Source organism: Electrona antarctica (assembly GCF_951216825.1).
Source record: "Electrona antarctica genome assembly, chromosome: 7".
Classification (NCBI taxonomy): domain Eukaryota; kingdom Metazoa; phylum Chordata; class Actinopteri; order Myctophiformes; family Myctophidae; genus Electrona; species Electrona antarctica.
Window position 1 is genome coordinate 16,128,015 of NC_136812.1, and position 20,000 is coordinate 16,148,014.

The 20,000-nt window shown below is 45.9% G+C and overlaps 1 protein-coding gene across 1 annotated transcript in view; it reads right to left on the reverse strand.

Annotated features, from left to right (window-relative positions):
* Positions 1–20,000, reverse strand: part of sema6bb (sema domain, transmembrane domain (TM), and cytoplasmic domain, (semaphorin) 6Bb) — a 196,013-nt gene that overhangs the window by 72,330 nt on the left and 103,683 nt on the right. The window contains exon 6 of the mRNA XM_079506728.1: positions 11,667–11,768. Within this exon, the coding sequence (XP_079362854.1) occupies positions 11,667–11,768 (102 nt within the window). The remainder of the gene's footprint in view (positions 1–11,666; positions 11,769–20,000) is intronic.

Sequence of the window (20,000 nt, forward strand, 5' to 3'; positions counted from 1 at the left end):
GGCAAAATGTTTAGGAGTAATATAAACGTGTGTGTGTGTGTGTGTGTGTGTGTGTGTGTGTGTGTGTGTGTGTGTGTGTGAGACACAGCTTGGCCTGTTGTAGCGCCACCATGAGGCTGATTTGAAAACTGTCAAGTGGCATTTTTTCCTCAGCCTAGTAGTGGGAATAGGCATGCACAGTTTCACCGAAATCGGACGCTGCGTTGAGTAGTTGTGGCGATTTGTACAAAACGGGTACCAAGCGGGCTACTCCTGAAAAGTTTAGAAGCCAATCGTAGGCAATGAAGGTGGATTACATGACTATGGAGAGCATGTGTACCGATTTGCGTGAAATTTGGATAACATCTGAAGGAGTAATATTAGAAAATGTGTTTTACATATGTCGGCCTCCTGGTGGCGCTATAAAGAGCAGATGTGAAAAATTCCAGGCAAAGGTTTTTCCTTGGCCTCTAGGGAGTTGGCATACAAAGTTATCCACAAATCCGTGCAGTTGGAAGTAAAAACACTTTTTGGCCAGTTATAGCGCCACCATGAGGCTGAGTTGAAAATGTTCACGTGGCATTTCTTCCTCGGCCTAGTGGGAATGTGCGTGCGCAATTTCACGGAAATCACACGATGTGTTCATGATTTGCAGCATTTTGTTTGAAACTGAACACTCCTGCGAACTTTGGAAGCCAATCTTAGCCAATCAGGATGGAGTCTGAGAAATCTGAAAGACCTGTTTGGTTGAATGGCTCTAGAGAGACTGTGTACCAATTCGCGTGATGTTTGGACAAAATCTGTAGGTGTACTGTCCAAAAACTTGTTTTGCACAAAGCGGCCTCCTGGTGGCGCTATAACAGGCCGTTCTGGACATTTTGGGGCAGAGGTTCATCGTTGGCATCCAGGGAGTGTGTGTGCAAAATGTGGCATCGACCGGGTTAACAGTGCCGGAGATTAGCTGTTCACAGACGGACACACGGACGGACGGACGGACGGACACACGGACGGACGGACGGAGTGCAAAACATACTCTCTCCCCATGCCTTCGGCCTGGTGGAGACAATAACAACCCCCCCATGGGGAACAGAAATAGCAGAGCCCGCCGGTGGTGCTGGGGTGGCGGTGGGAGCAAACAACGCGTAACAACAACCAGGAACGCATAACAGAAGGAACGCAGTAAGAATGCAGTCTTAGGAGAGCTTAAATACACCGCCCAATTGGTCAGCTGATTGCCACGCCAGCGTATGACATGTGGGTCTTGCATAACACTGAATACACCCCTTGAGTATATCTGACTGAACTAACTCTGCAAGCTACCCATCTTTAAAAACCTTTAAAAGTCAGTTTTCATTATCATGCAGATGAATAGGATTGCTATGTTAGTTCCACTGATCCAAGCCAGAACACAATCGACTGATTGATCATTAAAATAAATATGCTCTGGGGTTACCATGGCCTAGTGGTTAAGGTGTGTGCCCATATGGCCTGACAGCGAGAACCGGGTTCGATTCCCACTATCAAATACAGGCAGAAAAGCCCAAAAAGCATCTTCAAAATATATATAAAATAAACATGCTCTGAAACTTCACATAGCCCACCCATCTGACCATGCCATGTTAAGTGGTCAGATGGGCAAAAGCTTTTGAAGAGATTTTCAAGTGGGCCCTGACCCAGAAAAGGCTGAGAACCACTGCAAAGTACTCTCAGAGTTAGATCAACAGTGAGGACTTTGCTTTGTACGGTGGAGGTGTTTAGGCGAGTTCTGGCAGCATCACTATAACTAACTGGGAAAGGAGTTTGGCGAGCTCGGTTTCAGAGACAGCATCAGAACTGCAGAACGTGCTGCTGTGGCTAATTGGTTGAATGAGGACAGCCGCCACTTTGCAGGCGGAAGCAGTGATTTGTCCTTCTAAAGTATAAGTATAAGGGGCGTGGTCAGCGAGCTATGGGGTAAGCTGTGTTTCCGTGAGGCTCCGCTCCAATACTAGACATTTACTAAATTAAAAGTTAATACCGTGACTTTTTTCTGCTCAACACTTGCCTTAAATGACGGACAGAAAGCACTCGAAGAGTCAATATCACCTTCGAAACAGAACAAGAGAGAACACCGACGTGGAAGAGGTTTCAACCGACGCTGTTGTTAACGACCGCATGCTAATGGAGGTGCTAACTGGGCCTACCGCCGAGAGCGGCGCAGCTAACAATCCATCTACGGCTGATTTGATGAAAGCGATAGCCGCTCTACAAAAGTCTGTGGATACTAAGCTTACCACCATTTCATCTACTATGAACTCCATGCAAGCTTCCCTGTCGACAGTCACTGGAAAGGTGCGTGAAATTGAAGAAGCTGTATCCAGGCATGATGATCAACTTGTAGCGCAGGAAGCCATCAACAAGTCACTCCAAGAGGGATACAATGAGCTCCGCAAAAAGCTACTACAGGCTGAATTTCGGTCAAGACGACAAAACATAAGAATTGCGGGAATCTTAGAGGGGGAAGAAAGGAACAATCCTTCTGATTTTGTGTCCTCTCTGATTCCGAAGCTGCTCGGAGATGAAAACTTCCCTGCTAAGGTTCTCGTGGACATTGCGCATCGCGTGGGGCCTAAATCAGCTAGTGGTGGCTACAATCGTGCTATCATTGCGAAAATACACTACTTGAGTGAGAAGACGCTCATCACAAAGCTGGCTGCACAAAAATCTCCTCTTCAATACAACGGCGTCAAAGTCTCCATTTTCGCTGACCAACCAACGGAGGTGTATCAACAAAGAAAGAAGTTCCAAGATGTCCGGAAGAGATGCAGAGACGCCGGGTTGCTGTCGGGATTCGTGGGAACGTGGCAGACTCGTCTTCGCGTGACCGTGGAGGGAGCTACAAAATACTTCGAGGATCCCGAGGCGGCCGGTGGTTTTCTGGATGACAAACTGGGTACAGTGGTTGCAGATGCAGACGTCGACACAGATGAGGTGGGCCCTTGATTCTTCTGCTTTTCAGTCTAGGCTGTGAAGCTAACGGTATGTTGCACTACACTCACTAAAGATGTGCCTGGCTAGGCACAAATCCTGAGGAGATGCTATTCAACAAGACTTTTATTTTTGTTTATTCTTACTACTACTATTGTTATGAGCACTTGGACTTGAGGTGGCCCACCTCACATTTTATTTTTTATATATATTCGTGTGCTAATCTTGAATTGTGACACTGGAAAGTAAACAAAAGAGCTTATGCTATATATTTTTAAGAAGGTGCTATTTTCATTTTTTTCCCCAGTACTACTTGACAAGATGTGGTTTCTATTTTATTTTTTAAAGGTGGGCTACACTGACTGTTTGTTCATGGACATAGCTGGATGTTTTCGCTCCGCAATTTTTCTTTTATTCGTTTTTTAATTTTAATTTTTTATTTAAAAAAAAAAAAAAAACTTTATTTCCTACTGCCTATTCAACTCAAGGTCTATTCACGACATTGTTTACTGAATTGTAGAGTGTATAAGTTGAATTGATCTCTTTTATTTTTATGTAACACATTTAATTGATTTATACATGGGGTGTGTGTGTGTGTGTGTGTGTGTGTGTGTGTGTGTGTGTGTGTGTGTGTGTGTGTGTGTGTGTGTGTGTGTGCGTGTGCGCGTGCGTGCGTGCGTGCGCACATTATGCGTGATTACACATCTTGTTTACATTTTGTCTTTGATTTCCATTATATATATTATTTTTTGCTGCGGAGTGGGTTATTCAGGTTTCTATATACTGCTTGATTGGATTGGGTATGCATCCCCTGACATTGATGCTTTACTATGTTCTTAGTTGATTTCTATTCTACAAAAAAGGGTTTGTTCTAAAAAGCCAGGCTGGCGAGTGCAAAGGGTTAGACTGATTATCACTGACTGTATACACAATTTAGGACTTCTTATGGTCTATTTACCCTATTTTCACTGTCATACCATACGGTATTAATACTTTTATTTTTTTATATATATTTACGTTCTACGTTGGAGCGGGGTCGTGGGAGGGAACTTTCCTATGCCTTGGATAGTATTAGGGTGGTTAGAGAAGGGCTTCGTTGGGGGAGGTCCCTCTACGTGGGGGGGTGGGGGGGTTGTTTTTCATGTTACATGTTTTGTGTTTTGTCTGGCTGGTGGTGTGTACGTGCTCTTGGGTCGACGGACAGTGTCACTGATTACCAATATACTGGTACATGTTGATGACACATAGGGCAGTGAACAATTTGCCCAACGGGGCTTTAAGGTTTGTTAGCTGGAATGTAAAAGGTCTTGGTAATCCTGTGAAGAGAGCAAAAGTGCTGGCCCATCTTAAATCTTTGCAACCAGATATTATTTTCCTACAAGAAACGCATGCAAAGCACAATGTACAGTCAATTCTACGGGCTAACTGGCTGGGTCAGGCATATCATGCTAATTTTGGTGCTAAGGCTAGAGGTGTGGCAATTTTATTCAGAAAAAATGTTCCATTCACCCATACGACTACAATTGCAGACTCTGATGGCAGATATTTAATTCTTACTGGTCATTTGGCATCCGTGCCTGTGACACTGGTGAATATCTATGGTCCCAACTTTGACTGTCCTGAGTTTTTTCAAAAATTGTTTAATCTAATACCCGACGTACACCGGGCCAATACTTTAATTGCGGGTGATGCTAATTGTGTAATGAATGCAACAGTGGACAAAAGCTCACCTCTTTCATCTCAACAGTCAAAGGCTGGGAGCCTCTTAAATACTTTGTTAAACAGCCTGAATATTGTGGACATTTGGAGACTGGTTAACCCCACTGGGAGAGAGTACTCCTTCTTTAGTCCGGTGCATAAAACCTCAAGTCGCATCGATTACTTCTTCTTGGATTCTAAACTCATACCCGCTGTAATTAACAATACTTATCATCCAATATTGGTGTCGGATCATAGCCCAGTTACTTTAGACTTACAGTTCCAGAATTTGGACAATAGACATAATAGAATATGGCGGTTTGATCCTGCACTCGTGAAAGATGAAACATTTTGTGAAGAAATGGAAGGCCATATTAATTTTTTCTTATCAACAAATGACAATGGTGCGGTTGATGACTCAGTGTTATGGGAGTCCTTTAAGGCTGTCATGAGAGGACACATAATTGCCTATTCCTCAGCCAAGCGTAAGCTACAAGTGCGGTCCCTTAGAGATATTGAGGCCAATCTGTCCCAGCTAGACAGGGACTACCTAGCCTCACCATCTCCTGCACTTTTGGGTAAAATCATAAAGCTGAGGTATGAACATAACACAATTCTCACAAAACAAGTCTGTTCACAGTTACTAAATTATAGACAGAGGATTTTTGAAATAGGTGACAAACCACATAAATTATTAGCCAGACTGTTAAAGAAGTCGCATGCCTCTCAAGCCATCCACTCAATAAAAGATAAAAACGGTGGGCTGGTCACTGTCCCGAAAGAAATAAACAAATGCTTTGAAGAGTTTTACCGTGACTTATACAGTTCTAAAAGTACTTCTAGTCAGGCTACTATTGATGACTTCTTGCGGGGGTGTGACCTCCCTACCTTGGATGATGAAGCAGTGGCAGCCTTGGATGCGGATTTCACCCTGGCTGAAGTCAAATTGGCCATTCAACAGTCCCCTAATAATAAGGCCCCGGGGCCGGACGGCTTTGGGGCTGAATTCTATAAGGCTTATTCCACCTTGTTGGCTCCTCTTATACTTCGGATGTTGAATCATTCCAAAGAATTGGGTTCCTTACCAAAGGCACTCTATCATGGCAAAATTTCACTACTGCTAAAGAAGGAACGCGACGCCACATTAGCTGCCTCGTACAGACCGATTTCTTTACTTCCGGTTGAAACCAAAATATTGAGTAAAATACTAGCCTCTCGCCTTAAAGAACACATAACCAATATCATACATCCAGACCAAACAGGCTTTATGCCCAATCGCCACATTCAGTTCAACATGAGAAGACTGTTTAATATAATGTATAATCCAGCTCGTAGCACAGAGGACGCTGTCGTAATCTCCCTTGACGCTGAAAAAGCCTTCGACCAAATTGAGCATCCTTATATGATGTCTGTTCTGGCTAAATTCGGGTTTGGTGAATCCTTTATCAACTGGATAAAAATAATTTATAATGATCCATATGCAACAGTTGTCACCAATCAAAATGAATCTAAACCGTTCAAGTTGTTTAGGGGCACGCGTCAAGGGGATCCGATTTCGGCATATATCTTTGCGCTAGCGCTCGAGCCATTAGCGTCAAAAATAAGAATGAGTCCACAGATTCACCCGATCCTGCAATACGGTACTTCTCATAAATTTTCGGCTTACGCTGATGATGTGGTTTTATTCATTTCAAAGCCCAGGGCTTCCATTCCTCCCTTACTAGACCTCATAAATAACTTTGGTTCCTTTTCTGGGTATAGGATAAACTGGTCGAAAAGTGAATTGATGCCCTTGTCACAGGTTACAGATAGATCATTCCTGGAATCTACCCCGTTTACAATTGTGCTGGATAAATTTACAAGCTTAGGTATAGTGGTTACGAGTAAATTGAATCAGTTATTGAAATTAAATTGGGATAAAAAGATTAAACAATTGGAGAAAAATATAGAATTCTGGAGCACTTTGCCTATTTCAATGGCTGGGCGCATAAATGCTATAAAAATGGTAACTTTGCCTAGATTTTTATATATATTCCAGTCAATTCCAATAAGTATCCCTCAATACTATTTCAAAAAATTGGACTCTATCATTTCATCCTTTATCTGGTTTGGTAAAACTCCTAGAATAGCTAGGCCACATCTATGCAAAAGTAAGAACGAAGGAGGATTTGGACTTCCTCAATTCCGGTTATACTATATGGCGGCCCATTTAAACTTTTTTTATCTATGGTATGACTGCTATCCTGGATGTAATCTGGAGAACATGCCTTCATGGCTTAGTATCGAGCATTCATCCTGTTCTGGGTCGTGTCTTCCTGCATTACTTAATAGTCCTATTAAGATCAAGAAAAGTACTTATGGACATAACCCCATAATTCAAAATTCTCTGAAAGTATGGTCTCAGATCTTGGCATTGACAAAGGCTCCTAAAATGTATTTGGATTCTCCTATATGTTCCAATCCGGCTTTTCAGCCAGGATTGGCGGACCCGGTTTTTATGTCATGGAAGGGAAAGGGTATTGTGAACTTACGAAATGTATACTTTAATCAAGGTCGTGGTCAAGGTTATCTTGCCTCTTTCCAACAGTTGCGAGAATCCTTCCAGCTCCCATCATCGCATTTCTTCCGTTACTTGCAATTGAGACATTTTCTTAGAACACATATCCCACAGTATGAACAACAACCCAGTCATCCAGTTTTGGACAGTTTCTTCAACATTGAGCCCTTTGAAAAAGGTGCAGTCTCTCAATTTTATGACACCTTGCAGGCCGTGGTTAGCCCATCATCATGCTTGTTTAAGGACAATTGGCAAAGAGAATTGGGCATAGAGATTTCAGATGGAGTATGGGAGGACTGTATCGCCAACATTCACCATAGCTCTATCAATGTTAGGCACGCTCTGATTCAATTTAAGATTGTTCATAGGCTGCACTATTCCCCAACTAAATTAAACAAAATCTTTAAGGATTCTTCTCCCATGTGTGGAAAGTGTTTAACAGAACAAGGGACTCTGTCTCATCAATTTCTTCAATGTCATAAATTGCAAAGTTTCTGGAGTAAAGTTTTTGATTTCTTGGCTAAAGCATATAAAAGAGACTTCCCCCCGGCACCTCTAGTTGCACTCTTCGGTGTGGTGGAACCAGATCAGGTTCAGAACAAATATGAGGCACGGGCCATTTCGCTCGCTACACTGCTAGCTAGGAAGTTAATACTACAGGCCTGGAAGTCGGATAAACCTCCGACAGTTGATATGTGGCTGAGGGAGCTGGGAGGAGTGCTGCATTTGGAGAAAATTAGATTTACCCTGTCGAAAAGGGAACCCTTGTTTCAAAGAATCTGGTCACCCATTATTGAGATGCTTGTGTTGGACTGAAGTGATTGAAACGATATTGTTCTGCCCCGTAATGTCATCTAATTACTGTAAATGTTTTTTTAGATTGTGTTGTGATGTTTCTGTCCTCGGAGTGCGGTGTAGTCATCAGCCATGTCGGTTATTATTTTATTGTTTTTGTCTTTTTCTTTGACGGTTATGTTTTGTCTCTTTTTATTGTAAGTCTTGTCTTGTTTATATGTTTCTGCTATTTTTTTTTTACCAATCTGTAACTGTAACTACTGGAATGCCTGTATACAAAAAATTCATAATAAACAGATGTTTAAAGTAAAGTATAAGTATAAAGCGAGCTACTGTACAGCCTCCAACCAGACAGGTTTGGGATTCTTAACCAGCGCTGATGAAAGAATCAAACCAGAGATGAACTCCAGTACCCCCCCAGGACCCCCCCCCCCCCCCCCCCCTACTCTCTCTCTCTCTCTCTCTCTCTCTCTCTCTCCTTCCCTCTGCCCTGAGTGTCCTCTGCTTCTTCATAGAATCAAACAGCAGATAATCTAACAGTTAGATCATCTGTCTCGTGCTTCTCAGCAGTAACACACCTGATAGACCACCAAATAGATTAAGCCCCGGCAGCTTCCCTTATTCAGTCAATTGAGGGATATGCAATTCAAGCACATTTATTTCCCCCCAACATTTTGGGGGGAACTGTATCAATCTGTATCAATCTTCTTGTCTAACTAGTAACTATGGGTGCGGTATTTGCCAAAAAAGAAAGAAAAATCAATGAAGTGAGTGGTGCAACTCCGTGTGGGGGTTTCCGGGGGAGGGGGGGGGGGGGGGGGGGGTTGGGGGGAGTTCCAGACCCACAGGAACGCACCCAGGGTGCCGGCCCGGTTCCGGCGTGCCCCGCGTCCGAAACGGTAGAGTTACCGTGCAGCGGTCTCTCTACTGTACATCATATATACAGTTAATATGTGCGTGTGTTTGTGGGTGCGTTAGGTTGTGCACAGGTGGTGAAAAACAACCATGTTGTTTTCATGCTCATACCCACCCAGCCACCCAGCCAGCTACCCAGCTACCCAGCCACACACATAGCTCCGTAAGGGAGTCGTTGCACCACTCAAAAAGAAAAATCCTATAAGCCGTTTTACGTGTCCACATTTTGAAAATGATGGATTACCTCAACTGATAAGATTTTGGACCCCACGGTGAGAAGCAAGCTGGCTTATACTAGCTGTGTGGTCGTACAAAGCTAACCTCTAAAATCACTCTCAGATATGTAGGGGGGGGGGGTATGGGCCACACACACAGGCCGAACGTTTTATAACATATGTCAACATTCAGGATTCTCTGAAAGAAATGTCTGATTATATTAATCTAGAATCTAAACAAAGTTGAATGGGTTGCTCCACTGCGCTCAGGTTTCTTGTGGTGCGAGGACCTTATACCGTTCTCAGCGCTGGACGATCGCAATCAGCAAAACAAGGAATTGTCCATGTCATAAAAGCAGACAAAATATTTTTCGTGCTTCCAGCCTTCATACAGTGTTTAAGACAAGTAGATCGTTTGCTGATTGGTTAACCAATCTAACCACAGGAGACGAGGCGAGATCATTATGCAAAACAATTTAGAAACTTGAGGTGGCTTTTCTGTGCAGAAACAGAACACTACACTGTAATATAATTTAATTCTGAGGACCCTTACTGGGTCCATATGGTTACATTTTGAGTTAATTCTGAGTAAATTAATTTTACTGTGCAGAATTATAGAGACTGAAGTAGTACATTCAATTTCTGGGCTGTGAGAAGGCCTCTGTGTGTTTGTGGTTGCGATGGCTAGATTAATAGATTAATTAGGTGACTCTGATTGCTGGTACCAGCATAAAACACTAATTTAGTTTCCTGAATAATCCATCCTCCCTTTCTACACAAGAACTACCAGGCTGCAACTGCTGCTAGTCTCAGTATTTGGCAATTCAACTGAACTCAATGAGTGCAGATGTAAAAGTAAAGGAGATGGCTTAGTTGAAAGTTTTTTATGAGCAGCGACAACATTACATATGCAAATAGCCCAAATGCAGTCTCGGGTGAGAACTCTACTACAGAACATTTTCTCAAATGTGGTTTATTGGCTTTGCAGATTTATCTGTCACAAACGCATGGGGCGAGCACTCTTTCTCAAAGTCAGAGAGTGACTTACTGGCAGGCCCGCGGGAAGTACTTTACACTCGCAGGGGCTGAGCGTCTAGTAGGGGGTGCGCGCGCGTAGCGCGCGCCGCGAAAATGCGCGTGCACGCACATCATGCACGCGCATTTTCGCGCATTTTCACGCGCAAACGTGGCCTTTACTTTCCCTCTCCACACGCAAGTTATATGAACGAACTGACACAGGCAATTAACCAGGATAAGGTGCCAATACTGTGATACAGCATATTTTCTTCTTTTTTTTCTTCTTCCCCTCCTGTTCGAGGGGGGGCTGTGCCTGGGGGGAGGGGGTGCTACAGCCCCCCCAGCACCCCTACTTCCCTCAGCCATGCTTACTGGCAGATTTTTACTGACTTGATCAGGGACATTGCCGCACACAAGACAAGAAGACGACAGATGTAAAAGAAAAAGGTGGGGACCCTGTTTTTCTTTGTGCTGCTGCCTGCCTGTCACTGCCTGTCACTGCCTGCACAGCGCTGTGCAGTGTGCATACTAACTAATTGGATTCAGGCTAATTGCTCTATCACTGCCGCCTGAAGTCTGAGTGGCAATGAATCATGTTCATTCCGTTACTGTTTTTGGCAATGGAATTGAAGGCTTTTGTATGTTGGCTGCTGTTGAAGATTTTAAGTCGTGACAGGCAGAATTAGGAGAGGTATTGTACTGGTTTACACGACTAGCTGGGTGGCAATATGTCTGTTCTACTCTACAGTATGTATTTATCTTGGTCAGTACACACACACACACACACACACACACACACACACACACACACACACACACACACACACACACACACACACACACACACACACACACACACACACACACACACACACACACACACACACACACAATTGAAAGCTAATGACATTAATCAATCATCAACATCATCTCCTGTTTTCTTTTTAAAATGTTAGCAGGGCTCTGTAATGAGTGAAGCCTGTCTTGTTGTTGTTGATGTCATACTTTACTTTGCATAACTTTGTGAGATTGATGAAAACGTACTAAAAAAACATTTGAATAATAATAGAAGCCGAGGGACCCATGGTTTCCAAAATGCATCCTTGAGGAGAGACTAGACGATAAGGCACTTGCAAGCTTTGGTCCGATCATCCTCGACTGAGAAAGCACTCTATCCTCAAAGTAATACGCCACTTACCAATAGAGGGTATGCACATGCATAAAGTGAGTGGCAAATAAAGTGGCAAAGTGAGTTTAATGTTGTTTAATGCAATTTGAATGTATTGGCTGTCGAGGCCAGAAAGTAGTTTTTGCCACTCAGTAGGTGTTCCTGCATAACTTCCGGGTATGATGATGATGTCACGCGCATATAATGCTACACCAATTGCTATACCTAATGCACTGTACCACTTACTGGTTTGGCAGAGAAGTCGCCGGCACGCATGCCTGTGCGTGTGTGTGTGTGTGTGTGTGTGTGTGTGTGTGTGTGTGTGTGTGCGTGTGCATTCACTGGCAACACTCACAGTATAGTTGGCACACATTGGGTTGAAAGCGTTAGTCCCACAGATGAATAGGCCTCCTTCTTGTCTTCTGAGCAACACCTTCATGAAGTTACGGCACTCATCCTGGGAGAGAGAGAGAGAGAGAGAGAGAGAGAGAGAGAGAGACTTTTTGACTTTTTATAAAACCTTTTTATTTACAAACTAAAAAAGAACAGCAAAAGCTTTACTTGTTTTCAGTCAAACATGGCATCTTGCATACAACTCGAAACAAAAAAACAAAACATCATTATTCATATTCAAAAGACCATTGCTGCAACAAACCAGTGCAGAGGGTTCAGCCAGTGACATGCTGCTGCTGCCCCTGAACCCCCCCTATACGCCGAGTCCTCCTCCACACCCAGCCCGTCTCTGGACACAACACAACAGTACAGTACAAGTCCACTTTCCTCTCCCCTCCTGTGATTCTCATGTTCAGTATCTTTCATAGATAGTTTTTCGATGCACAGTTCTGGGAAACAACCCACACGGCAAGGTGATATCAGCCCCAACAGATCAGCTATTGCTCCTGCATCCACCAAGCTCTGACCAGCTACATCCAACAGCTCCACCATGACCACTGTCACACAGGCTGTGAGTGAGCCTCGATGTTGGCATGTGATGAAGGTCCATCCTGGCCCTTCCAACGAGAGGTCCGTCTGAGAATCCGAGTCTACACGTAGCACTCGTAGCGGGCTCCAGCCGCTCCACCATTGTCCAGTCAACCAAAGCCAACCCACCTCACAAGTGGCCGGCTGTTTCATTGTCCAGTTAATCTTCATGTCCATTAAAGACAGAACCAAATGCAAAAGAGGACCCAGCGCACAGAAGGAACCCAGCGGCACCACCACCATCACCATTCTAATTCCGCATCAATCCTCTGCACCAGTTTCTTCACTCTGAAAATCTCTTGCCTGGTAAAGCATACTCCTTCTGCTAACTTCATGTTTTGCCTGGCAGCCTTCACAAAACCCTTACTATCTGGGAAGTACTTTTCAACATCGATCAGTCTCTTGTTTTTTGTTTTCTGCAAAAAACGTTTCATTTCTGACACCCCATAGACATTTTTCTTTTTTACACATGTTTCATCATCGCTCACCCAACCACAAGTACTATCGTCTGAATTGAGTTCACTTTTCCCCTCGGTCACTTTTTTTGCTTTTGTCCCATTTGAACCTTTTGCCTTTCTTTTCTGCCCCACCACCTTCACCCCTTCCTCCTCAGCCCCCATCTCCATGTCAGCTACTTTAGCCCCTCCCTCCTCCACTTGACTGACAGGAGGACTACTGTCCTCTTGGGAACTTGTGTCAGCCACAGGTTCAGCATTAACCATTTCTCCTTCACCTCCACTGTTTTCCTGCTGGCTATTTTCTTTTTCCCCTTCATCTTCACCTGTTTGCTCAGTTCCCCCCCCATCTTTATTGACATTCTCTGCCAACAACTCGGGTTCAGCATTTACTCCTTCATCTTCACCCACCTGCCCACTCCCAGTACCATCCCCATTAACGTTTCCCATCTCCTTTTCAACATTTTTTCCCCAGGGATTACTCCCCCTCCCCCCCCCTGGTAGCATTGCTTGTCCCCTCGCCAGAGTCAACAACCCTCTCTGGACAGGACCTTATCAAGTGCCCTTCCACCCCACAGCCAAAGCACTTCATATTCTCGGTTGTAGCAAATAAAGTGTATTCAAAATTGTCGACTTTGATCTTAAAGCCTGTAATCAGCTCTTTACTCCTGTTTCTCAAAATCATGAACAGCATTCTCCTGTGAGAAACAACATGTCGCAACTCAGGTGATTTACACCCTGACGGGAGCTTTTTAATCGGCGACACCACCTTCCCAAACTTGGTCAACTCTCTCACTATCAGTTCATCATCAATGAATGGGGGGACGTTTGACAGAAACACTTTACTCGATGGCATTGCGAGTGGCGTTACTTTCACAAGCGTGCCCTTTATCTCAACGCCCCTCTCGATCACAGCGTTTGCTTTATTCATCCCATCGACAAAAATCACAACGCCACCATTCATTCTGGCGGCAGATTTAACGCTAGCGGGTCCGACTACTTTTGCGACCGCTAAACTGCAGTCCTCTACAGAGCACGGGAAAGCTGGCGAGATCTTAAAACCATGCTTCCTTGTGAGAGTTGTGAAAGCCATGGCGACGCTGAAAGCCGTCAGCGAACAGCAAACACAAAACCACCAACAGCAGTTTAAACACTAGACCAGTGCAAAAACCGCAAAACCCAACACTAGCGAGATAGAAGAGCAAGCATAGACAGAGTATAGATAGACCAAACACTCACTCCGTAACCTCACTCCGCACCACGCTCCCCACTCACACACATCCGCACGAGAGAGAGAGAGAGAGAGAGAGAGAGAGAGAGAGAGAGACTTTAGGATGGATAACACCGAACAGACGGCAGGTGGACTGATGGAGGGATTTTCCTCAAAGAGACTGATTATACAGTACCAACTGCTTGGTGAAATGAGGCTTTTCAGACGCCTGATGTGTCAAATTATCATACCATTAATGCTGTCAATCAATTGATATCCAGTCAGAACAAGCCTGAAGGACTCCCTACCTTTACTAACATTCTTGCATACAGTATGCTTGTGCACGCACTCTCGCACGCACACGTACAGACACACGCACGCACCCACACACCCACGCACGCACGCACGTACATATTACCCACACACAACCAACAAGTGTGCGCGTGGCTGTCACCCTATACCCACCGAAACACCATCCATGGCTGGAATACTGTACGTGGAATTAGTGGTGATTGACAGGTGATAATCCAAAACCAGCCTTGGGATTCTAAAACAAGCAGTAGATTAGGAGCTAATATCTCCAGAGTGTGCCTGCCAGCGACATCAATCCAACAAAACATCTAAATCTAGCAAAGTTTTGCAGCTACATTCATTCACTCACTCCTGTCTTCATTCATGTTGGAAATATATATGGTCTCTGTCGGGTTGAAACCTGTACGTCCACAACCTTTCAACATGGTCTCTGTCGGGTTGAAACCTGTACGTCCACAACCTTTCAACATGGTCTCTGTCGGGTTGAAACCCGTACGTCCACAACCTTTCAACATGGTCTCTGTCGGGTTGAAACCTGTGCGTCCACAACGTTTCATATGGTCTCTGTCAGGTTGAAACCCGTACGTCCACAACCTTTCAACATGGTCTCTGTCAGGTTGAAACCCGTATGTCCACAACCTTTCAACATGGTCTCTGTCGGGTTGAAACCTGTGCGTCCACAACCTTTCATATGGTCTCTGTCGGGTTGAAACCTGTACGTCCACAACCTTTCAACATGGTCTCTGTCGGGTTGAAACCCGTATGTCCACAACCTTTCAACATGGTCTCTGTCGGGTTGAAACCCGTACGTCCACAACCTTTCAACATGGTCTCTGTCGGGTTGAAACCCATACGTCCACAACCTTTCAACATGGTCTCTGTCGGGTTGAAACCCGTGCGTCCACAACCTTTCAACATGGTCTCTGTCGGGTTGAAACCTGTGCGTCCACAACCTTTCAACATGGTCTCTGTCGGGTTGAAACCTGTGCGTCCACAACCTTTCAACATGGTCTCTGTCGGGTTGAAACCTGTGCGTCCACAACCTTTCAACATGGTCTCTGTCGGGTTGAAACCCGTACGTCCACAACCTTTCAACATGGTCTCTGTCGGGTTGAAACCCGTACGTCCACAACCTTTCAACATGGTCTCTGTCGGGTTGAAACCTGTACGTCCACAACCTTTCAACATGGTCTCTGTCGGGTTGAAACCTGTACGTCCACAACCTTTCAACATGGTCTCTGTCAGGTTGAAACCCGTACGTCCACAACCTTTCAACATGGTCTCTGTCGGGTTGAAACCTGTGCGTCCACAACCTTTCAACATGGTCTCCGTCGGGTTGAAACCTGTACGTCCACAACCTTTCAACATGGTCTCTGTCGGGTTGAAACCTGTACGTCCACAACCTTTCAACATGGTCTCTGTCGGGTTGAAACCCGTGCGTCCACAACCTTTCAACATGGTCTCTGTCGGGTTGAAACCTGTGCGTCCACAACCTTTCAACATGGTCTCTGTCGGGTTGAAACCTGTGCGTCCACAACCTTTCAACATGGTCTCTGTCGGGTTGAAACCCATACGTCCACAACCTTTCAACATGGTCTCTGTCGGGTTGAAACCCGTACGTCCACAACCTTTCAACATGGTCTCTGTCCGGTTGAAACCCGTGCGTCCACAACCTTTCAACATGGTCTCTGTCCGGTTGAAACCCGTACGTCCACAACCTTTCAACATGGTCTCTGTCGGGTTGAAACCTGTACGTCCACAACCTTTCAACATGGTCTCTGTCGGGTTGAAACCGGGTTGAAACTGGCTGCGTACCCCAATCTCAAAATGTGTTGTTCCAGGGACCCCCCCCCCCAGAAGCAAAGATTTGACTTAAAAACGTTTGCTCTGAAAGAATATATATATTCAAAGATCTGCGCCACATTTTCAATATTTTTCAAAAATAGCAGATATACAAGCTCGTAGATCCCTGTGAGCTTGTAGATCTGCTATTTTTCAATAGCTAAAGTATAACATAATGCTTAAAACACCAAAAGGGGTTCCCGATCTGAATGGGATGAACACAAACAGTTGAAATATGGAGATAAGGCGTTTCCGCCCGACAGCAACGACATATTTTTTGCATTTAACCACTTGAACCCCATCATGCCTATACTGAGGGGAACAAGAAGAGGTCTGGTACAGTTGTCACTCGAGTCAGTTTCTCTAAGACTACAGGGTTAAATCAATGGCGAGGAGGAGCAGCCAGTCAAAATCAACACGGGAGGGAAGAGCGAAGGCCAACCATGATTTGATACCTATATATAGCTGGGGTCTTACTGGAGCCTTACAGTAGTAGTGGTCTCACGATTGACCACCTGTGTGAGCGTGTGGAGTGACTTGTGACAGTACATCCCTGATGGACGGGAGCCAAAGCCCTCGCTTTCCAAGAGCCACTAGTGGCCCCGCCAGGATGGCACCAGCTTAGTACACACACGCACACACACACACACACACACACACACACACACACACACACACACACACACACACACACACACACACACACACACACACACACACAGTCACACACACACATGCACACACACACACACACACACGTGGACCGGTGGGGCAGAACCCCTGCCTGCACTGATGTCATTGGAAAGAAGAGAGGGAGAGGGGTGGGTGGAAGAGGAGCAGAGTGCATGTTGGGAGCAGATCAGAGGGCTGGGGGGGGGGGGGGGTGTATGAGAGAGGAGTGAGTGTTATTCCAGATGCTCTACCCCCCCCCCCCCCCCCCCTCCCCCCCCCCCCCCCCAGTGCCCCCACCACTCCACCTTCCAACTCCACTCCCTACAGGGTTCTCAAATTTTTTGGCAGCCCTAAGGGGAGGGGCTTTAGTGGATTGTGTGCGTGTGGGTGTGTGTATGTGCGTCTGTGCATGTGCATGTGTGTGTGTGCGTGAGCACACGTGTGTGTGTGTGTTTGTGTGTTTGTGTGTTTGCGTGCGTGCGTGCGTGCGTGCGTGCGTGCGTGCGTGCGTGCATGCGTGCGAGCACACACGTGTGTGTGTGTGTGTGCGTGTGTGTGTGTGTGTGTGTGTGTGTGTGTGGGCACCGGGTGGGGTGAGTGGGCAGAGAGTGAGGTGAGAATTCTTCATACTGCGGCAGAGTGAGATGACATATGAACAGTCTCCATTCAGTGAGCTGCATACTAAGTTGTGTGTGCGTGCGAGTGTGCGTGCGTGCGTGCGTGCATGTGATGAGTGCCTATGTACTTGTCCCCTATGCCATACTGTAGTATGTCTATGGTTTCAATTGAGCGCAGTGCATTCAGTATTTATGTACTCTATGTGGTTATTTGCATGTATTTGCATGAATTAGAATGTAAGCCTTACGTGCGTACATGTTGTGTGCATGTGTGCGTGTGTGTGTGTGTGTGTGTGTGTGTGTGTGTGTGTGTGTGTGTGTGTGTGTGCGTGTGTGCGTGTGTGCGTGTGTGTGTGTGTGTGTGTGTGTGTGCGCGCGTGTGCGTGTGCGCGTGCGTGCACGCGTGCGTCATTGCATGTCACAGCACAGATGCATGTACATGTGCGAGACTCATTTCCATGCTGTTTGTCAGTGGGAGTGCAGGCTGTCAGTGGGTTGGTGGCTCAGCGGACCGCTGGGTTGGGGCTGTAATCACGACGCCGGATGAGGCACGGCTCCTAACAGCCCGGCTCGGCTGCCAGGCTCTCAGACAGGGCAGTAAATACTTAGAAGAGCCCCGCCATCACCCAGAATGCGGGCTCCTGGCAATGCCGTGACTATACAGGACAAAGAGAGGGATTGATGCCGCTCGCAGCACACCGAGAGCGTTCGTTCATCTGGCTCCATCTGCTGTTGTTCTCGCCGTCTATTCATTTGCCATAATCCTGCACATTCAGCTTGTGCAGATGTATTTGTTTTATGCCGTCTTTCTCCGCCTGGGTACCTAAAAGTAAATGGGTCTATTTGTCTCTTGCAGACTCCCACTTCAGTTCATTCTTGCAAAAAACACAATCCGTGACGTCCTTGTTTTGCTTAACAGATCAACCCTTTGAATGATACAATTACATAATATGTAACTGCGAATTTACAGTATAATAAATCCAATTACTGTATGTCCTGATTCTGCCTGTCTCTCTCCTCTCCCACTATCCTCCTCCCTTCTCTCCGCTCCCTCACTCCCTGGGCATCTTCCAGACAAAACGCCACCTGTGCTGGCTGGCAAGAGTTCCCCAGACTCAGACGATTGCCACCCTCCGCCTCCTCTCTACACTTGCCGATGGTGGTGGTGGCTGTGCAGCCTGGAGTTTAAATAATTAATTCACACAAGGCACAGATGAAATTACACAAGCCCACCCCGTCTGACATGTAAATATTTTTGCATTCTGTGAATGGATGGGAAAGAGAGAGGTGGATAGATCAAATGAAAGAAAACTGTCTTTGCGGTAGTTGGAGTGATAGCATCTTTGCGGTAGTTGGAGTGATAGCATCTTTGCGGTAGTTGGAGTGATAGCATCTTTGCGGTAGTTGGAGTGATAGCATCTTTGCGGTAGTTGGAGTGATAGCATCTTTGCGGTAGTTGGAGTGATAGCATCTTTGCGGTAGTTGGAGTGATAGCATCTTTGCGGTAGTTGGAGTGATAGCATCTTTGCGGTAGTTGGAGTGATGGCATCTTTGCGGTAGTTGGAGTGATAGCATATGCAGTGTTATAGCGCTGATATCGCACATGCATTGATCAACGCGCTAAGGTTTCAGTTCCCAGCATTGGCCGGGTTACGCCAGGGCTCCACCGGACGCGTTGCGTCTCCGTCGCGTCGCGTCAAAAAACGCACCGGTTCAATTTTAATGCACGCGTCGCGTCTCCGTCAACGCGGGCAGTGGAGCCACCCTTCATTGATAAAAAGGGAACATTCCCTGACGGTGACGGAGACGCGACGCTGACGCGCCCGGTGGAGCCCGGCCGTTAGGCTCTCTTCCCCTCTCCGCCTCCCTATGTCTCTCTCAGTCTTGTCTGTCTCACTCACTGTCAGACATTACAGTCACACACCAGCAAGAAAACTCATCACGGTGAGATCAGATGATTTCTTGTGGTGGCTAGGCGAGTGGCTGGCTGATTCGGGGTTTCGTATCATCATCATTCTTTCGACCGCGGTCGAGATCATGGATTTCACAATGCCACGCCAGACTTTCCGGTCCTTCATTGCCATCCCCAGTTCCTGCTTAGTGATGCATGTGTCCCTAGCGATGACATCAGGGAGCGACAGTTTTCTACCTCTGGTCTGCTTTGAGGCAGGACTCCAGAGAAGAAGGGAAGATATAACGTCATTGTCAGCTCTGTAGCAGTGGCCGGCAAACTGTGTTCTTCTGGATCGGACTAGTGAAGAAACACGGGGAAGGTTGCCGTATATTAGATTAGTCGATGGGTGGCTCTTCCAAGACAGATGTTGCACTCTCATTAGAAGGCGGGTGTAAGTGCCATCCAACCGTTTCTCTAGTTTCTTTGAAAGTGTCCATGTCTCGGAGCCATAGAGTAGAATCGGCTCAACGGTCGTCCTTACTAAGCTGGGATGACCACACACACACACACACACACACACACACACACACACACACACACACACACACACACACACACACACACACACACACACACACACACACACACACACACACACACACACACACACACACACACACACACACACACACACACACACACACAC